This window comes from Silurus aristotelis (genome assembly GCF_946808225.1).
Source record: "Silurus aristotelis genome assembly, chromosome: 25".
In the NCBI taxonomy this organism is placed as follows: domain Eukaryota; kingdom Metazoa; phylum Chordata; class Actinopteri; order Siluriformes; family Siluridae; genus Silurus; species Silurus aristotelis.
Window position 1 is genome coordinate 7,631,094 of NC_139598.1, and position 22,094 is coordinate 7,653,187.

At 37.0% G+C, this 22,094-nt stretch overlaps 1 protein-coding gene across 1 annotated transcript in view; it reads left to right on the forward strand.

The window, feature by feature from the left end:
* ek1 (eph-like kinase 1) overlaps positions 1-22,094 on the forward strand; it is a 79,979-nt gene that overhangs the window by 35,735 nt on the left and 22,150 nt on the right. Inside the window, exons 4-8 of the mRNA XM_083529880.1 lie at positions 3,991-4,146; positions 4,427-4,774; positions 8,700-8,812; positions 12,415-12,577; positions 14,698-14,806. Of these exons, the coding sequence (XP_083386006.1) occupies positions 3,991-4,146; positions 4,427-4,774; positions 8,700-8,812; positions 12,415-12,577; positions 14,698-14,806 (889 nt within the window). The remainder of the gene's footprint in view (positions 1-3,990; positions 4,147-4,426; positions 4,775-8,699; positions 8,813-12,414; positions 12,578-14,697; positions 14,807-22,094) is intronic.

Sequence of the window (22,094 nt, forward strand, 5' to 3'; positions counted from 1 at the left end):
GGGTGTTTTATTTTTAATCCCGAATTGAATCATATTTGGGGAAGTTAGGTCTTAGACATTCTAGGTACCCAACCTCATTTGTTATTGAGTGTGTATATACTTTGATAATAGATTTGTTCTACAGTTTTGCAAAGTTATAGTACGAAGGGTGTTCAAGTCAAAATGTTTAGTTTATGAAATGAAAGAACAAATTTCAAAAAGTGGAAACTGCATTTATTTTTTGTCATACTCCCCTGCTACATTTATGTACTTATCCCAGCATTTAACTAATGCCTGGGAAGATTTGGCATAGAAAGATTTGTCAGTATACCTGACCCACCTGACACCTGCTTCTCTTCGTCATCAGAGAACCAGCAAGACTGGAATTGTCAATGACTGACTTACAGCCTTTTCTGAAACGTGTAAACCAGTGGCGGGCATTCAGGGCCAGTAAAGCTTTCTCTGCTGAACACATTCAAAAGCACTGACCTACATTTACAACCTAAATTCTAATATTTTTCCATGAATTATTTTCAGCCTCTATGTGCTGCCATGTCCATCTACTCTTCTTAGGGCCTGCAAAGTCTGTTCTGCTGGCCATTTTTACTATAGTCTCCTTTAAGAAATAGCTCTGTTTCTTTAACCAATCAGATTTCATATTTGCTTCGCAGGGCCAGCTAGCTTGGCCCAGAGTAGAGTCAGCAATTTTCAGAGGGTCAGAGGGAAACTGTTACAGCCAAGGTCCACTGGCAAATCATGTCTGTAGCGCTCTGCACAAATGAATACATCTGAGTTAGACTTTTTTATGTCTAAGGAGGAAGAGAAATTTTTTTGGTCTCGAACAAACTTAAAAATAAATTTTCGAGAAAAGCTAGACATTGGGAGTAGAGGTTGGCTGACCCCGAGCTAGCTAGCTTGTTTCAGCCTGGGAAAGGGTTTCCCTCTTCCAGACCAGTGAATACGAGCAGTACCACTGGCTTACAGCCTCTATAGAGTGGTGCAAATTATGAGTATGAATTATAAGTATGCATCTCTGATGAGTAGGTTGAATTTTATTTAAATGTTAATGTTTTGTCATGTTATTAGACAAATATTGATTCTGAACTGCTCCAGATGACGTAGGTGGCACAGTTGCGGTGGTAGTGAAGAAGTTTGGAGTCTTAACTGGGTTTCTTGCTTTAGTAAAATTCTATTCAACCTCCATATGTGAAATGCCTCTCTCTCTGTAATGCCAAACTATGTTAAATTGCGTTTTTGTATATTATTGATGGTCTTTATAATTGCAACGTGATAGTGGTGGTTTGAAGAGGTGGATTAAGTTGGGTAAGTCCCCACTGAAAGCCCAGGTACCAAATGCACGGCCCACCACTGGTGTACACAAATGTGTAATACATTCAGATGTATTATTGCGGATAAGAGTCTCATCACCATACTGTGCTTTAAGTCTTCTGTAGAAATCCATGTGTTTTACACCTTTGTTCACAAGAAACTTCATCACCCCTCGCTGTTCTATGCATCCACTAGCACTGTTGTCTGCCATCTTGATTAACGTTCTCTGGACTGGCCCATGGAATGTGCACCGCCTATCAGATATACAGCAGGACACACTAGCCACTTAATACTGCACGCAGTACCGCCATGCTAACATCTATTTTTTTACAGTAATCCCTTGTTTCAAAACCGCCCACAAGAAAGGAAAATCGCATTAAACAGACGCCACCCCAAAAATGCTATTATATGTACTGTACTGTAATAACATTTTACTTCATTTTATAATTAATATTTTTATTTTTATTAATACATTTTATTATTTTAATATAAAAACAATTCCCTATAAGATTTTTAGTCTATCGTGCTATCCGCGAGAGACCGGGAAAATCAGCCAAGCAAATGAGTTGTGGCAAATGCAATTCCGCGATAAACGGGGGATGCGAGATTCGAACCATAGTAAAGCGGGGATTACTGTACCTGTAAAATTAAGGCCCCATTTGGCGTAAACATCCATCATAATCTTATAAATAAATCAGTGTATATGCATCTGAGTTTTTTTTTTTATTAATTTGATCTTGTGTCTTTGGCTTGAAGAATTAGGAGCTATGTAATTTCACTACTAAATGATCAGTGAGCTGTCATGACATTGTCAGACCATGATACAAATGAGTAGAAGGTCTAGAAATCATTCATACTATGTGTTTCTATTGATTGATTGTCAGAATACCCAGTCTAGATTTTGAAGAAAATAGGGCAAGGATTGAAAGAGGGAAAAACAGATAGAGTGGATAATAGCCATAGTTTCTTTTCGGCTTCTCCCGTTAGGGGTCACCACAGCGGATCCTCCGCACGTTTGATTTGGCACATGTTTTACGCTGGATGCCCTTCCTAACGCAACCCTCCCCAATTTATCCGGGCTTGGGACCGGCACTAAGAGTGGCTGGGGATGGTTCCCTGACCGGGAATCGAACCCGGGTCGCAGCGGTGGGAGCGCTGCATCTTAACCACTAGACCACCAGAGTGGATAATAGCCATACCAGATGATTATTTATCAGAATTAACAACAGAAACAAAGATACCTAGACTAGGCCTGAAGAGCTTTTACAACACATTCTTTAAGCAGAGATAAAGCCTTTTAGTGCCACTATTAGCAAGTAGTCAAACAGCATTGTGGGCAATGTAGGAAACTGAAGTAAAAATATGTCAGTGGAAGACAATAATAAAAAAAAAATTTATTATAGAAGAAATCTTGAATAACATTCAAGATTGCATGTACAAGTCTTTCAGTCGGAAGTTTCCATTCAAGCAAATCACAGGGTAATGAATTGGTGGCTGCAGCTATACATTAACCTCAAATAATGTATGTGTGCTCTTATCAGAGCTTTAGCAGCCCACTTTCCATTTCCTAGCTCGTTCAGGATGTGTAGTGGCTTTACTACAACTGTCTTTCCCCTGAGACGCCCCTCATTTCACACAAGAAGATTTATAGGCAATAATTCCAAACACACAGGCCGATTTCGGGACATCTGAATAAATTTTGAGGCTTTACAATTCACATATGTGCATGTGCAGTGATAAGTTGCTGATGTGGGATGGGGGGTTGTGATACACATGCACATGCAGTGATGAACTGCTGATGTGGGGTGGGGGTATTGAGGTAGTTGAGGTTAGGTGTGGGGATATTAGAAAAAAGGAAAGATTGAGAATACACTGAAGTGCGTATAACATATTTCAGTTTTTATAAACAGCATTAATATGTTCTTTAGTGAAAGTGGCAGCCAGTTTGTAGGAAGGAATAAACCTCAAAATAGTTTTATTTAAGCTTTGACGGTCAGGCTGTGAATCTCTGAAGTAAATCCGCAATATTTTTAACTAATAGGTTTGTCATTATACGTAATTCAATGCTGAGGAGATGATTCTTAAGGCAGATGTGAGGACTGATGTGCATTTAAGCAAGTTAACCACAACCTAGTTGATTTGAGAAATCATGCTAGAAGTGACGTCCTGTGGAGACAACATGACCCCAGTGAGCTCCGGTGTACAAGCATGTCTCTTCTTCACTGTCTGGAAAATCTGGCTGAGGCAATGCGCTGTGCCTGATGAGATGTGACATGTTTGAGATGTGTTTGCAAAAATAAAGAGTTTGCTTTTAGTGCTTCGACAATATGGGAGTCTGGTACAGTGTCCCTGAGGGACACTCTAATGCATACACACACGCTACACACACTAACACAACTTTACTACACACACTGACACACAAGACCCAATCTATGAGGACACACTTAACCCAATAAGCTTTAACATAAACACAGGTGCTCTGTTGGCACAAGATAAATGTTGGCTGTGCCTCGCTGGAAAAGGAGCTGTTTCTGTACTGTTCTGTGATTTAATATTGGATAGCTTTTTTGTACTGCCCACTGAAAGATCTGTTGGCGACACTTTATTATGGAAGTGAATAGCTTTGGATTATGTCAATTTCTCCTGGATGACACTTTTTACACTTGTTTTTTTTACTTGCAGCTTGTAGACCTGGATTTTACAAGGCCTCAGCCATGGATGCCTACTGCATGAAGTGTCCTCCACATAGCTACTCTCATCAAGACAAGGCATCTGAGTGTGTGTGTGAAAGGGGCTACTATAGAGCTGAAACGGACCCTCGTTCTATGGCCTGCACAAGTAAGCTCATTGAGTGCATATTATTATAGACACTAAGAGTTCCCTAAAAAGAGAATCCTATTAAATTGGAATTGTATCTTATTATACTTACTTTACTTATTGATTGACAAAAGTCTCCACGTATTGATGTAAAGGTCCACCTTTTTATGAATGACATCAGCACTGTCTTTGTAATAAAAAAAATTGCTCTAAAAATAACTTTAATATTAATGTTAATCAACAATTTTCAGTCAGAACTTGTTTGTGTGTGTGTTTATTTGTGTGTGTTTGTGTGTAAAAGGGCCTCCATCAGCACCAGGAAACCCGATTTCCACAGTAAACGAGACAGCAGTGACTCTGGAGTGGAGCCCACCACGGGACACTGGAGGAAGAGGGGATGTAACCTACAGTGTCCATTGCAGGAAGTGCTCGGGCTCTGTGGGTGAGATGGTTGAGCAGTGCGTGCCCTGCGGCAGCAGCGCTCACTTCAGCCCACGGCAGTTCGGCCTGGCTCACCCCAGAGTTCTGGTTAGTGAGCTTCAGCCTCGAACCAACTACACGTTTAGCATTGAAGCTGTGAATGGAGTCTCAGATCTCAGCCCAAGCCCTCGACACCTAGTGAACATCAACATTACCACCAGCCAGACAGGTTAGCTACACACATACATACACACACATGCACATACACATGCACACACAAAAAAGCTGGAAAAAATATACTACATTCTTTGCAATCACCTGAATACCTATGGTAGATAGTATTCTGATGTGTCAGCACTGTCCACCAGCTTTATCTTTGAAATACAGGTTTAAGAAATCTTTTGGGTTTTTATTTTCTACTATAGTACAGGTACAGAATATCTGCTATCACACATTTAATCTTTTTTCCAGTATATCATAGTGGCATTTTACAACATTGGGTAATATTAAACATGCAGTTCTCATACACCGATAGAATACTTTTTATAAATTGTTATAGAAATTACATTCTGGTTACATTCACAATGACCTGAGTACAAAATGTGACAGTTAAGTGTTTTAAGTAAAATAATTAAGAAAAAAATATATGTATATGTCAAAAAGGCATGAACGCTTTTTTTGTTTATATGCAACAAACTAGATAGTATGAAAATTTCTTCTTCTTCTTCTTCTTCTTCTTCTTCTTCTTCTTCTTCTTCTTCTTTTTCTTCTTCTTCTTCTTTTTCTCCTTTCGGCTGCTCCCATTAGGGGTCGCCACAGCGGATCATCCTTCTCCATACCCCCCTGTCCTCTACATCTGCCTCTTTCAAACCAGTTACCTGTATGTCTTCCCTCATCACATCCATTACCCTCCTCTTTTGTTCTTCCTCTTTTCCTCCCTCCTGGTGGCTCCATCCTTAGCATTCTCCTACCGATATACCCCATGGCCCCTTCTCTGCACATGTCCAAACCATCTTAATCTCTCCTTCCTTGCCTTGTCTTCAAAATGTCTTACATGCACTGTCCCTCTAATAAACTAATTTCTAATCCTGTCCATCTTCATCACTCCCAACAAAAACCTCAACATCTTCAGCTCTGCTACCGCCAGCTCCATCTTTATTTGAATGGAAAAATCTTCTGTAAGCCTGATTAACAACCTTACACATTTTTACCTTCCATACAGTTTATTCCGCTGACAAACTTGCCATGCCTCTTGTAAAAATACCAAAGGTGTTCTTTGCTAGTTCTTGCAATCCAGTTTATCCCAGAGCAGTTCAATAGGATTTAGCTTTAGTGTCTATGCAGGCCATTCTATGATAGATAACACTACAGCCAGCTGTTTGCTCTTTAAATAATGTATGCAGATCCTGAACTTATGCTTTGTCTTGTATGATGCAGTCAAGACGGAATTTCATGGCGTTAAAGTACGAAATAGTAGCCATGTTGGTGTATTCCTTTCACCTTATATTGCAATAATTTTCCAACTTCCCTGTTCTATAACATCCTCAACCCATTATGCTTCTACCTGCTTGCTTGAGTTCTTCTGTTCTTCTTTGGGCAAATAAAATGTCAGATATGGACTCATCTGTCCACAGAATTATTTAACTGGTAACTTGCTATAATATATTGCTATAAAATCTAAAGGGATACTTCTTCTACTTAATGTGGAAGAGTAGATATATTTCAGTTAGTTGTAGTGATGTATAACAGGCTTCTTCACACCCTGTCTTTCATTGCAGTTCCACTCTTCAGCAAAAGATAATTCATGGCTAATCCACTCTGCCTTTTCTTCAGAGTTTACTGCTGCTCTGTGTAAAAAGGCCAGCTTTATATGTATAGCTCTCACATGACCTTAAACCCCATGCCCACAGGCATGTTGGGATGTGTTATTAGGCCCCCTTGGCCTCATAGAAAAAAAAGGAGAGAGGGAAAGGGGTGAGTAAAAGAGAAAGAGAATGTCAAAAATAGAGCAAGATCAAGAGGGGAAAATTGTGAGAGAGGAGAAGGGGCAGACAAGAAGATACACCACGAGGGAGGAAAAGGCAGAGAGGGAAAGAGAAAGAGGATAAAATGGAAAGTCAGAAAAAGACAGAGAGAGAGAAAGAGAACAGAGAATGAGACGTGATGAGGGCTCTGAGAGCATACCCGACCAGGACACTCAAATCACGCTAATAAGAGCCGACAATGGCGTTACCATAGAGATGAGGTGGGGATGCAGTAAGGACTAAGTGATGGCAGGCAGCATAGCCACTATGTACCATTAAAATATTTACAAGATAGATCCAAGAGTCCAAGAGAAGAGTATGGATGTGCTGAAGAGTTACCTGTGTGTTTGTTTTTAGCATATATATATATATATATATATATATGATATAAGATATAAGATATACTCCTAAATTCCATGGTTCCTTTGTGTCCTGGAAATATATAGATGAGTTATTCGGTCAAAAGTACAGACAAAAATACCTGGAACATGCAAATTGTGCAAGTGTCCTGGGATTCCACAAAAAGTGTATATTTAGACTAATAAGTCACTAAGATTTAAAAAGTTTGCACGTTATTTCCTAAATTAATTTAGTATATACAATATTTAGCATTTTCACCAAATTAAAATATTCTTAGAATTGTTGAAAAGAGGAAGGCCAAGGAGGAGGTTCATGGATGTGGTGAGGGAAGACATGCAGGTAGTTGGTGTGAAAGAGGCAGATGTAGAGGACAGGGTGGTATGGAGACGGATGATCCGCTGTGGCAACCCCTAATGGGAGCAGCCGAAAGAAGAAGATATTCTTAGAATTGTTATTTTTAAATGTATATATTTTTTAGTAAAAAAAAATGGCTTGTCTGAACATCTCCATGTTTCAGTCACTCAGGTTATGGGTTGTATCACATTGATGATAAATGTAAGTAATCTATCTCGGCTTTTTTTGAAACCTTTGTGACGTTTTATCTATAACATTTGTTGAGTAAATCCGATATTTATACCCAGTTATTTTATGTCTTGTATCTTGTATGCATTGACCCAAGTGATATCCCAAATGAAATATACTACATGCTTTAAAGAAAGTAGTGTGGAATAAGTGTAAAAATTTGGCTTAGAGAGATGGATGTACTCTGTCTAAAATGTATTTCAGACCCCTAAAGTGGCTTAAGCAATTACATTCCTATCTACATTTAAACCTCTCTGTAATCCACTTATATGTTCATGGATTTTTTATCAGTCATATATATAAAATCCATATATTGCTGACGCACGTAATGTCTGAATGAAAATGAGCCCTGAGTTCTGACATAGTCATGGAACATGATGTCCTGCAGTGCCTTGGACTTGTTATGATATTAAAGAGGTTTCACTGCTCATCATTATCTTGTAATCTCTATTACCCTTAAGAAGGCTGAAGCATGAGCACAACTATTGTCTTTCTTTCTTTCCTTCCTTACCTTTTTCCTACTGTTATTTACATATTTTCCAGGTCCAAAACAGGCGGTTCTCGTTTGTTCAAGTCCTCACACTCTGGCATTTTCATTATCACTCACGCCTTGTTTTGCTGTCTCTATCCTTCCTCCTCTCTTCCTGTCCCTTCTTTCACTTACTTCTTTTTTTCTCACTCTGCCTTCTCCCATTGCGCTTTAGTCAACTCTCACTTTTTCATTTACTTGTCTTTTTTGTCTCACTTTTCTCACCTTCTGCTTCCTTTCTCCCTCTCACTCTCTGTCTTTGTTTCAATGTGCTATGATAGCAGCGGTACACTATTACCATGTCCCAAGTGCTACAGACATGCCGTTGTGTTGTACAGAGCATGATTCGGAGCATGAATGTTCTTGCAACATTACTTACTACACATGCTGCATAATTTATTACCTTTCAAACCTCCCTCTATCCCACCCCCTTCTCTCTCCCACAGTCTTTCATACTCTTTAATTAGAAGCACAATTAATCCTCTTCCTTTATGATGGTGATCAATTTGAATCTCTTATTCTGCCTCCATGTAATTGTTATGCTTCCTCTTTCTCTCTCTCTCTCTCTCTCTCTCTCTCTCTCTCTCTCTCTCTCTCTCTCTCTCTCTCTCTCTCTCTTTCTCTCTCTCTCTCTCTCTCACTCTCTTTCCCTCTTTCAGTGAGCGTGATAGTTAAGGAGAGGAGGAGCAGGGACAGCATCACCCTGGCCTGGCAAGGTCCAGAAACGCCCGATGGTGCTGTGGTGGAGTATGAAGTCACCTACTATGAGAAGGTTAGTCGCTCTTAACTAGGCTAACTGCCCAAATCTTCACATTCACCTTTCTGACTGTAACTAAACCAGCTCTGATTGGACATATGGTAAGTGTTGAGCCATTGCTCTTTATCACACCTTGGGGAGCCACTGGGATGTCAGCACTCATAGATTCATTGTTTCCAATTAACATTCCTGGATGCTAAATGCATGCTGTGACCCTGAACATTTCCTGTAGCACATTTGGTGACATTGTTGCATTTGTAAATGTGGAAATAAAACTGGTTAATGATTCTGCTCAGATGGAATCTCCTATTCCTTAAACTAAGCCTTGAAACCTTGAAAAAAACTCCCATAAGTTATATGTAGAATGAAAATAATGTGTTATATCTTTTAAATGTTTTTATAATCAACACTGAAACAATAACTAGACAGTGTCTTAATGTAAGAATATAAAAAATAAAAAAAATCTCTATTCCTGAATGGAAAGAAGATAAGCCAAGAGACTATATTTCTGCTTACAGAGATTGACATTAGCAATACAATGCTAATAATATTAATAGAATCTCAATTTGAAAAAAATAAAATAAATTGAGTGTCAATACTGGTTAAAAAAAAATCTATTGTCTACATTTAAAAAAATCTATATCTGTATCTGAATGTAGATTTTCGAATACATGTGAAAATGCAGACAATGTTCAAATAAACTGAGCCGTTATTGTCAACACTGAGAATAGCCTGCGGATTCTTGACAGTTTCATAATTACTCATAAAAATGTGGGACTGATCAAAACCTTCAACCCCACCGCATTCTATTATTTATGTTCGTTTGTACCAGTTCATGATATTTTGCAAGGATTTTGTTGTTTTTATTTCCTCAAAATGCCTCACTTTACCCAAAGCTAGACAAAAAAATGAATGAAGATTTTCTGTAGAGCACTGTACATTCATAATCATATTCATGAATATGGCTTTTATTTGCCCCACAATCTTCTCTCTTATGAATACATCTGGTTATTTCAGTCAATTACAGTATATGATTTCAGTGTACAAGTATGTTAGAAAGATAATAGTATGACATCAAATTGTGTCATATTGTATTAGTTTAAATGCCATAGTTTCAGCATGCAGTGTTTGACATTTTTATTGATGATTTAGCAAAACAGTAAATGTTGTATGATCTGAAAGATTAGTCATTATTAAGATTCCTAAATTGCTAGTAGTTTTGGTGCCCATGATCATGTCATGCTGAATACAGCAATGCATCATATAACGTCATTATATGTGTTTAATTTCTCCTGATGTTTTTTGCAAATAGCTGAAAAAGACATGCAGGTTGTCCCTTCATTCTAAGGAGGTACTAGGAAGATGAACACTGATTATTATGATTTATGCAGATGATTATAGGCTATATGGCTTCAAGAACAAAGATCACAGATGAGCACACTTGGAGCATATGTGAGCTTGCTCTGTTTGATGTTGGGCACGCAGTCCACCTGGCTTGAGCCAAGGCCTCACACATTTATCACTGTTTTCGCTTGATATCCTAAGAGAACTACCACAGAGAGTCTCCTGCCAGATTAAAATGCCACATGCCTCTGGTCAGAGCCCATGAAAGAAGATGGATGAATATCCGTCCATAAAATATTAATGCAGACATTGGTGGCGTGTAAACTTCAGGAAAATAAGACAGGGTTATAAAACAGCTGTTCAGAAGCCTTTCCTGGGATCAATGCTGTCTAATTATTTGTTTCGATGAGTTCTAGTTAAGGCAAACATAAAAAATGCATTGCTTCAGGTTTCTTTCTTGCAAGTCGGTTTAATTTGTACTTTTAACAGCAGATATTGTACAAGATTAGTCTGTCACTTATATAAATTAGGGATACACATTTTAAACCTACAATTTTACCCCCAAATGCAGTAGCCTGAGGTAATATTGGGAAAATAAAACACACTTTTAGATAGAATTGATGTAATTGATTAAATAAACTAATTTGAGCTAGAGCTAATGAGTAATTAGTTGTATACTTTGGATAAATCCAGTTTAATTATTTATACATTAACCAATATGTGGTAACTTAAAAAAAACTTTACATGCTCAAGCATTAATCAAGTAATATTGTAAAGAACCCTTTATTTGAATTTTAAGGGCAAAGACAATTACCACTGATTGTATAAGGATCATCTGCATCAAAGTCTGCCTCATCACCTGACACTATTGTCACTTTCAGCATTTCACCATACATCTTGTCATGTTTGTCACCCTGACACATCTTTACACTTGATTGATGTCTATTATGCTCTTAAGAAATACACTATATGGTGAAAAATATGTGGACACCTAACCATACAGTATAAGGGTCTTCCCATAATTGCCACAAAGTTGTTTTCTAGAATGTCCTAGGATGTTGTACCACACAAGTAAAACCTTTTACTATTTTACCAGAAATAAGAAACCTTTATCAAACCATGCACAGAATTGTGCTTTTAATTGCTCTGTCAAAAAACATAATCTAGTGATACTATGAAAAGTCAGTTTGTATAGTAAAGGCTTGTTATTGTCACATGTACATTACAGCACAGTGAAATTCTTTCTTATCCCTTGCATATCCCTGCAAAGTACAGCACACCTTAAGCAAGGAGGGTTAAGGGCCTTGCGAAAGGGTCCAAGAGTGGCAGTTGGCGATACTGGTGCTTGAACACCCAACATTCTAATCAGTAGCCCATAGCCTTAACCACTGAGATACCATTATTTTTTGGCCAAAAAATTTACATTCTCAAATAAATACTGACTATTTTTTTTTTATTTCAGAACAGCCATGCGCAGTAGGCAACATTTGGTAGCAAGTGGAAATGTGGAAAATCACAATAAATCACTTACTATAGCTTGCAAATATTTTGGATCTGATCATAGATAAATGCCTATAAGCCTATAAAATATTCTATATATCTAGATGATATATTTTTATAGAATCTATATAATGAATATATTTATAGATATATCTTGTGTGTCAAATCATCATTCTCTTGTTCTGCTTTCTGGTCATATTAAAACTGATCCCAAAAAGAGTCGATTCACTGATTCCAGACATTTAAAAAAAAAAATGCGTAAGCTCAAAGTTTTGATTTTGAGTTGATTTTATTGACTGAAAATGATTAGTCTTGCACACACTGAAAGCAATGTTTTACATCTCAGTAGCTGTTTATGGGGTCTGGTAAGTCAGCGGGTAAAGCATCGGACTTTGGGTTTGAGGTGATGGTTTCAAATCCCAACATCACACTGCTGCTGGGCCCTTGAGAAAGGCCCTTAACTGCTCAGTTATATGAATGAGAAAACTAATAATAACCTTAGATAATTTAGTAGCCCTGGAGAAGGGCATTTGCCAGATGGTGTACATTTATTTTGATATTACTTTGAATTTATCTTAACAAAAACAGATGCAAAATATTAAGTGGAACCAATTCAAATTATTTACCATTTGCTAGTTTGGGTGTCTATTTAAAAACATAACTTATTCTTATAGATTAATGTTAATAAAGAATAAGCCTTCAAGTTGTGTGATTGGATTTTATATAAAATTAAGAAAACATTTTCGGGTCCTGTCTCTGTTTGACTCATTAAGAATCAGCGAGACCAGAACTACACAGTGCTGAAGACCAAATCCAACATAATGACAGTGGAGGGCCTGAAGCCAGGTACGACATACGTGTTCAGGGTACGTGCTCACACAGACGGAGGCTACGGCAACTATGGAGGAGAAATTGAGCTGGAAACAAGGCATGAAGGTGGGTGTTAGCAAAAAATCTACACATTCCCGGATTTTTTTTTTGTAATCTATTTATTGCTTCATATTAAGGTATGTTTTCATTACATGTCAATAGATTCAGTAGGTGTTAAGAAGTACAAGGTGTTTCTTATTGTCCTTGTTTTCACTTCTTCTCAGTCTGCTACATCTGTTTTCCCAAGTCCTTCTGTTCTGTTATTGTCTCACAGCACACAGAGCTGGGGCAAAGACATCATTAAAAACCACTGAGAGCGCTAACCATGATTGATAGACTACAGCTTTTCGCATCATTTCTCAAAAGATTTCCAGCTCCCCCAGCTCCTTGTGGAACAAGACCAAGCATAGTTCACTGTTAACCTGTTTTTTTTTCTTCTTCAGTGAAAACAACACAAAGCTTGAGACAGTTAATCTCAGACAACTGTAAAATATTTATGAACTGATGATATCTTGTCACCAAACTCAGTTAGTCTCTAGAGGTGTGCACACACACACATACACACACTGCAGTCTTTCGTTGTTTTTTTATCTGGATTGTTTGAAGTTTTCTTGTGTTTTATTAGCCTCCTTGACATTCGTGATGAGGGTTCTGAGTAGGCAGGTCCCATGCCTGTTAAACAATAGAAACAATAGCTGCTTTATAACCCACATACACATATGCCATGTTCTGTCAAATTCATAATGGGATGATCATTACATGTAAAGTCATAATCTTGCTACACCTTGTTTGAAATAGGTTAGGTTTCATAAAAGCTAACTACATAATTGACTTTGCCATAATTCACATTTGAAATTATTTATTTATTTTCATCCAAAGAAAGATCAGATTCATGCTGTATCTAAGTGGTTTTCTGACAATGCTGGAGTTCCAAATTCACCACCAATTAAATCTGAAGTTCATACACCTTATACAATTCTAACACTTTATACAATACTATATACAAATATGGAGTAATTGCAGAATAGCAGATGGCATTCTAGATCAAACTTGAATGAGACACGAATAGGTGATGAAAATGTTTTTTTATTTTGCTCATTTTATTGTTTGTATTAGTTCATTTTCAGCTAAATTAAAACCCATTTTTATTTATCATGCCTTTCCATGCTTTTTTTTTTTCCCTAAAAGCCAGCTAATTGTGTTTTCCTTTTTAAAATCCTAATGGAAATTATTTTTCCTTCTCTTACAAGCTGTTTTGGAGAACATGCTCTGGCTTTCTGAAGTGCACTGTAGTTTTTTCTGTGTTGCCTGATGGAGCATATGTTTATAGACCTGGGGAATTTTACATTTAATGTATGTGTATGTAATCTGACGATCACAGTTTAAGCAGAGTTGAAGTAGTGAACAGTATGCTGTTGAACCATCCATGCTGAGAATCAAAACCACTTCACATAGATGATTTAAAGCCTAATAAAAATGCATGCTGTAACTATGAGTAATTAATTGAAAAAAAAAAAAAAAAAAAAGATTTATGCATTGGGAGTTGACAGTCATTGAGACCTGCTCAGAGCACTACATTAGGCCCTGGTTTCTTCGAAGTCGCATTTAATCCCAAAACCATTGCTATGCAATGCACAGACTGACTGACAGCCGGCGTAATTAAATTAAAATTTGCAGTGGTGTGCAAAACTAGGTCCATTAATGTGTAATAATGTCTAAAAACCTGTGCAGCCTGTATTGTTGCTATATTTTGTTGCCTAATAATGCAGCAATTCTTTAAAGCTAGTAAAAAATCGTTTTGCTGTTTAAATATGGTTTACATATGGCAGTTGAAGGCATTTTATTGTGTAACAAAGCTGGGATTTTAAGTGTCATTTGAAAAAAAGGGGGAAAAAAATTATCTTTGTCATTTCAAGTCAGTGTCATAAAGTGGGCAATTTCCACAATCCTATTTAAAGAGCCTTGAAAATGTACTTAAAACTCTGAATATGAATACTCTTTCCAGGCATAAATGTTGATTTAACGTCATTGAATTTAACTAGAGTATGAATTCAATGATTGAATGGTTCACTGTTGTATACTCAGTAATGGACCCAGAATGAAAATCAGACCAGAAACCAAAGCTTGGGTTTAATAAAGCGAGTTTGATCACCGCTGTTAAAAATACCTGCTGTTGTTTCTGACAGACATGTTGGCAGTGGGAGATCCAAACCAGAAGACCATCTTGGCTGTATCCATTGCTGCTGGTGTAGTACTCTTCATCCTTCTTGTGACCTGCTTTGTGGTCAGTGGCAGGTAAGTCATTTGCATTTATATAAAAATAGTGTTATCTTTAGTGATCTTTTAATTCAGTGTTTCTTGTTTTATATGTAGGTTCAAAATTTGCACAAAGAGTTAAAAATGTCAGCTGGCAGCTTCTCATGGAGAGATGAAAGCCTTTTTGTTTGGTTTATTTACTGCCTTCTATCTTGGAAAATACATTAATAAGAGCTTTAATGCTACCAAAATGATAAGATTGTTTGAAATACACACTAGGATAAGCTAATGCAGCCTTACTATCCGAAGTAGGATTTGAGAGAAAATAAAAGGAGTGAAAGTGCTCCACTAAAAATCGCAAAGGTCCATGATTGCAGATAGCAACCCACTGGGATGAAAGCAAACACTTGAGAAGACAAATGAAAGAACAAGAACGCGTTGCTCCATCATCGGCAATAACGTTGGTCATTAAATGAGTATGAATTAAAATTATCAGAAGAGAGAACACACAGGGGGAAGTAGACAGAGGGAAAGAAATGGACACACCGAAGAGAAAAGTGTTTAGATAACACATGGGAGGATCAGCTTTTGATGTATCATCAGTTGATCAAAGAGCAGGACATCATACCTTAATTCTTTCCCTATCAAAGGATTTCTTAAAAGATTCAAATATTTGTTTCGATTTCATCATGTGCCTTTCTATGCTATTATGGTTGCCATTTTCATCTCATCACAGCTTGTCAGAAAAACCTTATAGAACCACATAATACGGTGTGTTATAATTAAGAAAGTGTGTGTGTGTGTGTGTGTGTGTGTGTGTGTGTGTGTGTGTGTGTGTGTGTGTGTGTGTGTGTGTGTGTGTGTGTGTGTATACGCGTTTGTAAAAAGACCCTTCTGCAAGCAATAAACAAAGGGTTTGATTTCTATTTTCTTGGGGCAGAAAGTTGCACTTTGTAACAGTGATGCTAATACAGTGTGGCAGGCTTTAAAGTAAAGTACAGGCCACTGTATTAGAATTGAAGGCAATGCCGAAGAACACTTTAAATGTATTCACTGCTTTGTCACCGAATTATATGGTACGTTCTGGATTGAGCTGGATATTTGATATGTAGTGTCCAGAGTTCCTTTTTTTCACATTTTTGAGGAGAAGGGAGTAACCTTAAGGGAAAGTTTGATTTTTACTAAGAATTTTGCAGTAGAATAGTTTTTCAAATAATTTATTCCTTGCACATGTTTTTATACAGTATATTTATAAGCAGTAGATCATGATTTAATGACTACAAAAATTCAGTTAATGTACATACTGTACATCCATGAAGTCCTATTCAATTATAACTTAAATAAATCATAAATAAAGCACAATGCTTCATGACTAGTACTTGTGATTCATGAAACACAACATCATGCTGTTGTAGGACAAATGAGAAGTGGCATAGTGGAGAGAAGTGATTTTAAATTATTTTATTCTGCTTACATTTTCTGATTTATACATGATCATACTTTTTTTTTAATAGGGGGTTACATTTGTTATTGTATAATGTCCACAAGAAATATTATTTCCTTTTGTTTTAATTCATGATCTACATTCATAACACACATATTGTCATGTTACAGAGGAAAGAGAAAGTCCTCTGTGCTGGAGACTCTGCTGACACTGACATCCTTAAATGATATATCATATAAATACATGATAAATAAACTTTACCAAATCAACGATTATATATGTAGGTTGGTCATTGGTAAAAACTGGTAGATAGTTTGCAGAAGATGTTGCTTTGAGGTCCAGAATCTTATGATTCATTGAGCATTGAGTTTAATTGACTATCAAATTTTTCACATTTTTCAAGCAAACGTTTTCAAGCATTTTTTTTTTATATTGTGACCTCATTTTATTGGCTCAAAATTGCTTGTTGCCATCTCTTCTTACTGAGAAATGATTCTAAGGTAACAGAAAAGAAAAAGAAAAATAAATATTTTCTGAGCAAGTGTGTTTAAACATCAGAATGATGTTAAGGGATTCATGCCTTCTGGCCTTGCTGTAGCACAACAACAAAATATAATTGAATACAATTGTGAATTATAATATTTGATATAATTATATAATTATAATAAATGCCCATTCGGTGCCACCCAGGTGAGGATGGGTTCCCTTTTGAGTCTGGATCATGTCAAGGTTTCTTTCTTATACAATCTCAGGGAGTTTTTTCTTGCCACAATCACCACTGGCTTGTTTATTAGTTATAAACTTATAAGGAACAAACTTATAGGCACTGAACTCTGTAAACTTGTTTTGGGACATTGTCTATTGTAAAAAAAAAAAAAAAATCTGTGTACAGATAAAACAGAATTTAATTGGTTCTTTAATTGATAATAAAATTCAGATTAGTTGAAATTTTGCATTAAAGTTTTTATTAATTATATTATTTTAAATGCTTTTAAATTGAGCAGGTATAAAAAAAAATGAATCATTTCAAAGCCAGCTATTGATAACATACCAGATGGCATGTGATCATTGTCCTACTCTGCCCTTCTGTTTCTTGCTTTCTGTGGGAACATAATTATTAAATGGCATTTGCACTCCACCAGGCAGAGATTTGGTGTGGTTGTCTCTGGAAAATGTTCCAACACACTTGCCAGACATGGCTGCAACTTGTTCAGGTGTTTCCCGGTCGGCTAATGGACACATGCCATTCGCAAGTCCAATTAACGTTTTTTGCATGTCCTGAAAACAGAGTTGGACCAGGCTCCTTTTGTGTTTGTATAAAACTAATTTTCTTGGACTCTGGCCAGGGGACTGCTTATGTTATTATTAAAGAGAATGATCACAGGTTAACAGGTTTCAAATCCCCCTCATTCACAGTTGTGTTGATTTCATTGTTTGCCTTTGGGTTGAATGTTGATTGGGATCTTGTAGTTTGGTAATAGATTGATCATTTTTAAAGGATTAGTTCTATGTTCCAAACTAACTGTGAATCTTAAATTAAATGGGTTTTATAAATGGTTGTGTTTTAATATTTTAAACCTGTTTATCATTATACAGCTTTTCATTCCCATCTCTTGCTAGCTCTTGGGAAAGCAGTTAGGAAACGCTATTCACACTCCACTGATTAGAGATTTTAATTATCCCAGTGGAAATGTACATGCTGTTAAGAAAACATCTGTACAAGTCAATGTTGTCATTCTTTTTCTTTCTAAAATAATGAATTGCCTGTATGTTGTATTTAAATTTGCACTGTAGTCAACCAATAGACCACAGTCCAAAAACAGCTCCAGGAATGCAGATTAAACCGAGCACTTGACCTTTAGAAATGTTCTTGGAAAACCCCTGATATAGCCATTAGAGTGTAATCAGCCTTTGGTTGGGATGTTTAGATGTGTTTTCTTTGGAAGCAAGTATTTAACATAATATCATAAATACTGAGGCAGAAGAACAGCTAATGGCCTCAGTGGGTTCTGGGAATTGAGGGAGAATGTGACTCCTGTGTGCAGGTCTTAACATGGAAATAGATGTTGTGCACTATGCAGTCACCTCATACATGTGCACGGTAATAGGGGAATATTTCTCATAGACCAGTTTCACATAAAAAAAGACATCATGGTCAATCAAACTCCCAGAGGAAATAAAAACATAATGAAAAGCAGACTTTGATACAATAGCTATAATCGCCTAATGTTTCTTTTAAACAAGACTCTTTGGGGAAACTTTATCCAGCACTTTCCTTTAAATTTCATACTCTCTCTTTCTCCCATTCTCAAGCACACACTGACACATATTGACATTATACGAAAACACACACACACACACACACACACACACACACACACACACACACACACACACACACACACACACACACAATTAACAGATCTGCCATGACTACAATCGAATCTTAATTGATATATATATACAGTGAGGAAAATAAGTATTTGAACACCCTGCTATTTTGCAAGTTCTCCCACTTAGAAATCATGGAGGGGTCTGAAATTTTCATCGTAGGTGCATGTCCACTGTGAGAGACATAATCGAAAAAAAAAAATCCAGAAATCACAATATATGATTTTTAAACTATTTATTTGTATGATACAGCTGCAAATAAGTATTTGAACACCGGTCTATCAGCTAGAATTCTGACCCTCAAAGACCTGTTAGTCTGCCTTTAAAATGTCCACCTCCACTACATTTATTATCCTAAATTAGATTCACCTGTTTGAGGTCGTTAGCTGCATAAAGACACCTGTCCACCCCATACAATCAGTAAGAATCCAACTACTAACATGGCCAAGACCAAAGAGCTGTCCAAAGACACTAGAGACAAAATTGTACACCTCCACAAGGCTGGAAAGGGCTACGGGAAAATTGCCAAGCAGCTTGGTGAAAAAAGGTCCACTGTTAGAGCAATAATTAGAAAATGGAAGAAGCTAAACATGACTGTCAATCTCCCTCGGACTGGGGCTCTATGCAATATCTCACCTCGTAGGGTCTCAATGATCCTAAGGAAGGTGAGAAATCAGCCCAGAACTACACAGGAGGAGCTGGTCAATGACCTGAAAAGAGCTGGGACCACCGTTTCCTAGGTTACTGTTGGTAATACACTAAGACGTCATGGTTTGAAATCATGCATGGCACGGAAGGTTCCCCTGCTTAAACCAGCATATGTCCAGGCACGTCTTAAGTTTGCCAATGACCATTTGGATGATCCGGAGGAGTCATGGGAGAAAGTCATGTGGTCAGATGAGACCAAAATAGAACTTTTGGGTCAGAATTCAACTAAACGTGTTTGGAGGAAGAAGAATGATAAATACCATCCCAAGAACACCATCCCTACTGTGAAGCATGGGGGTGGTAGCATCATGCTTTGGGGTGTTTTTCTGCACATGGGACAGGGCGACTGCACTGTATTAAGGAGAGAATGACCGGGGCCATGTATTACGAGATTTTGGGGAACAACCTCCTTCCCTCAGTTAGAGCATTGAAGATGGGTCGAGGCTGGGTCTTCCAACATGACAATGACTCAAAGCACACAGCCAGGATAACCAAGGAGTGGCTCTGTAAGAAGCATATCAAGGTTCTGGCGTGGTCTAGCCAGTCTCCAGACCTAAACCTAATAGAGAATCTTTGGAGGGAGCTCAAACTCCGTGTTTCTTAGCAACAGGCCAGAAACCTGACTGATCTAGAGAAGATCTGTGTGGAGGAGTGGGCCAAAATCCCTCCTGCAGTGTGTGCAAACCTGGTGAAAAACTACAGGAAACGTTTGACCTCTGTAATTGCAAACAAAGGCTACTGTATCAATATTAACATTGACTTTCTCAGGTGTTCAAATACTTATTTGCAGCTGTATCATACAAATAAATAGTTTAAAAATCATTTATTGTGATTTCGGGATTTATTTTTTTAGATTATGTCTCTCACAGTGGACATGCACCTACGATGACAATTTCAGACTCCTCCATGATTTCTAAGTGGGAGAACTTGCAAAATAGCAGGGTGTTCAAATACTTATTTTCCTCACTGTATATATATATATATATTTTTTTTTTTTTTTTTTTTTTTTTTTTACAACTCAACAACTCAAAATGGTCAAAAGGAACATCATATCTTATTTGTCTGCTGGCTGGGGTGTTGCAATGTCATGAACTATTGGCCACATCATATTTCTTAAATGTTCTAATAAATAAGCGCAGCCTGAACACTAACCTGTAGTGTTTTTTCAAGACATTTCTGCTGAATTCAGGATTTATATGTGGCGAGATCGAACCAAAGACAGAAATCAATCAAGACAGAAACGGGTTGACAGACGTCAAGTCACTGTTGGTCAGACTGAATAAAATACCAAAACCTGTTTGTGTCTGCAGGGATATTACAGGGAGATATCTGTTTTATTTCATTTAAATTAGTGCTGTTTAGACCAGGGCTGTTGAGTGAAGTAATTCCTTTTAATTCTGTATTAATTCCGAAAGAAGGCTTTCAGGCTTCAAGGCAAATTACTGATTAATATTATTGTTCTCATTCAGTTTTATTGTTTCAATATCATACATTATGACATATGGCAGATGATGACAAGGGAACAAAATCAGCCACTGATATGGTGCAGAATTGTTTTCTCTAAAATGTATGGAAGAAGTTTCTATTTTCAGGGTTTTAAAACAATATGTAAGTTTTAGAACAGATTTTCCCTTTTTATTTTCTAGGAATTGTGACAAATGAGTAAGTAGATGAGCTACATTATTTCTACTATAATGTAAGTAATTACAAAACCTAACTGTGATTTGTAATTGTAGTTGTAGGCTGATTGCTTCTAGCCATAAGCATTGAGGGAATGTGTGTTTATTAAATTCTTTTGTAGTAATATGCTGATTTTGGTAAATATCCAAGAAGCATGAACTTGTGTTAATTTCTCTCATAATTAGTATTAAGATTAAAATTTAGATGTTTTTGCGATGAAACAAAATATTAAATAGCAAATGCTGTCAGTTTTATTACACTGTTGTTCTTGTTATTGTATTGATAATTCCATACCTTTTTATATATTTTTTTATTTAATCTATAGTTGATTTGATACCCAGTCTAATTGGTTAAAAAACAAAAGGTAAAATAAGTATGACCTTAATTTAAGTTCTTAAATTATTAGATACATTTGCCATTTTATGCAGCAAACTATGCTGTATAGAATGATGCCTATTCTGTATATTAACACTAGCATCTATGCTATGGTTGTCCTTCAAGAAACTAAGAAAAAGCAAAAATAGCTGGATTTATAATAGACACACACACAGTGATCTTGGTTTATTAGCGGCCACGAAGAGGGCCATCTTTATGCTAGACACATGCCTAAGGATCAGCATGGGTTTTTGTCCTAAACCCATGTCCCTTTCTGCCTCGTTAGCACTATGAAATAAATCCTACCTATAGTCTTCATTACTTCTGAATTCCCACTACTTATATCTCATCCGGTAAGTCTGCTGGTGATTGGCGACTACATTCCTGAATGTGCCATTACTTTGCTGAACAATTTAGTTTTGACCAACGGCTCGTACATTTTAGAAATCAATGTAATTTCCATCCACTGTCATTGTGACCTTCCTACTGCTGATTTATAATGTGTTTTAAATCTAGGCCTTGTCATAGTCTGTCCCTATGCCATTTAGACTCTAGCTTTTGTTTACACTTAACCCATTCCTGAATTGAATTTGAATTTCAAAGTGAAAATGTGTTGAATTGAAGCCTCCACTGTTTTTTTTAGTCTGTCTGTCTGTCTGTCTGTCTGTCTGTCTGTCTGTCTGTCTGTCTGTCTGTCTGTCTGTCTTTCTGTCTGTCTGTCAGTCTTTC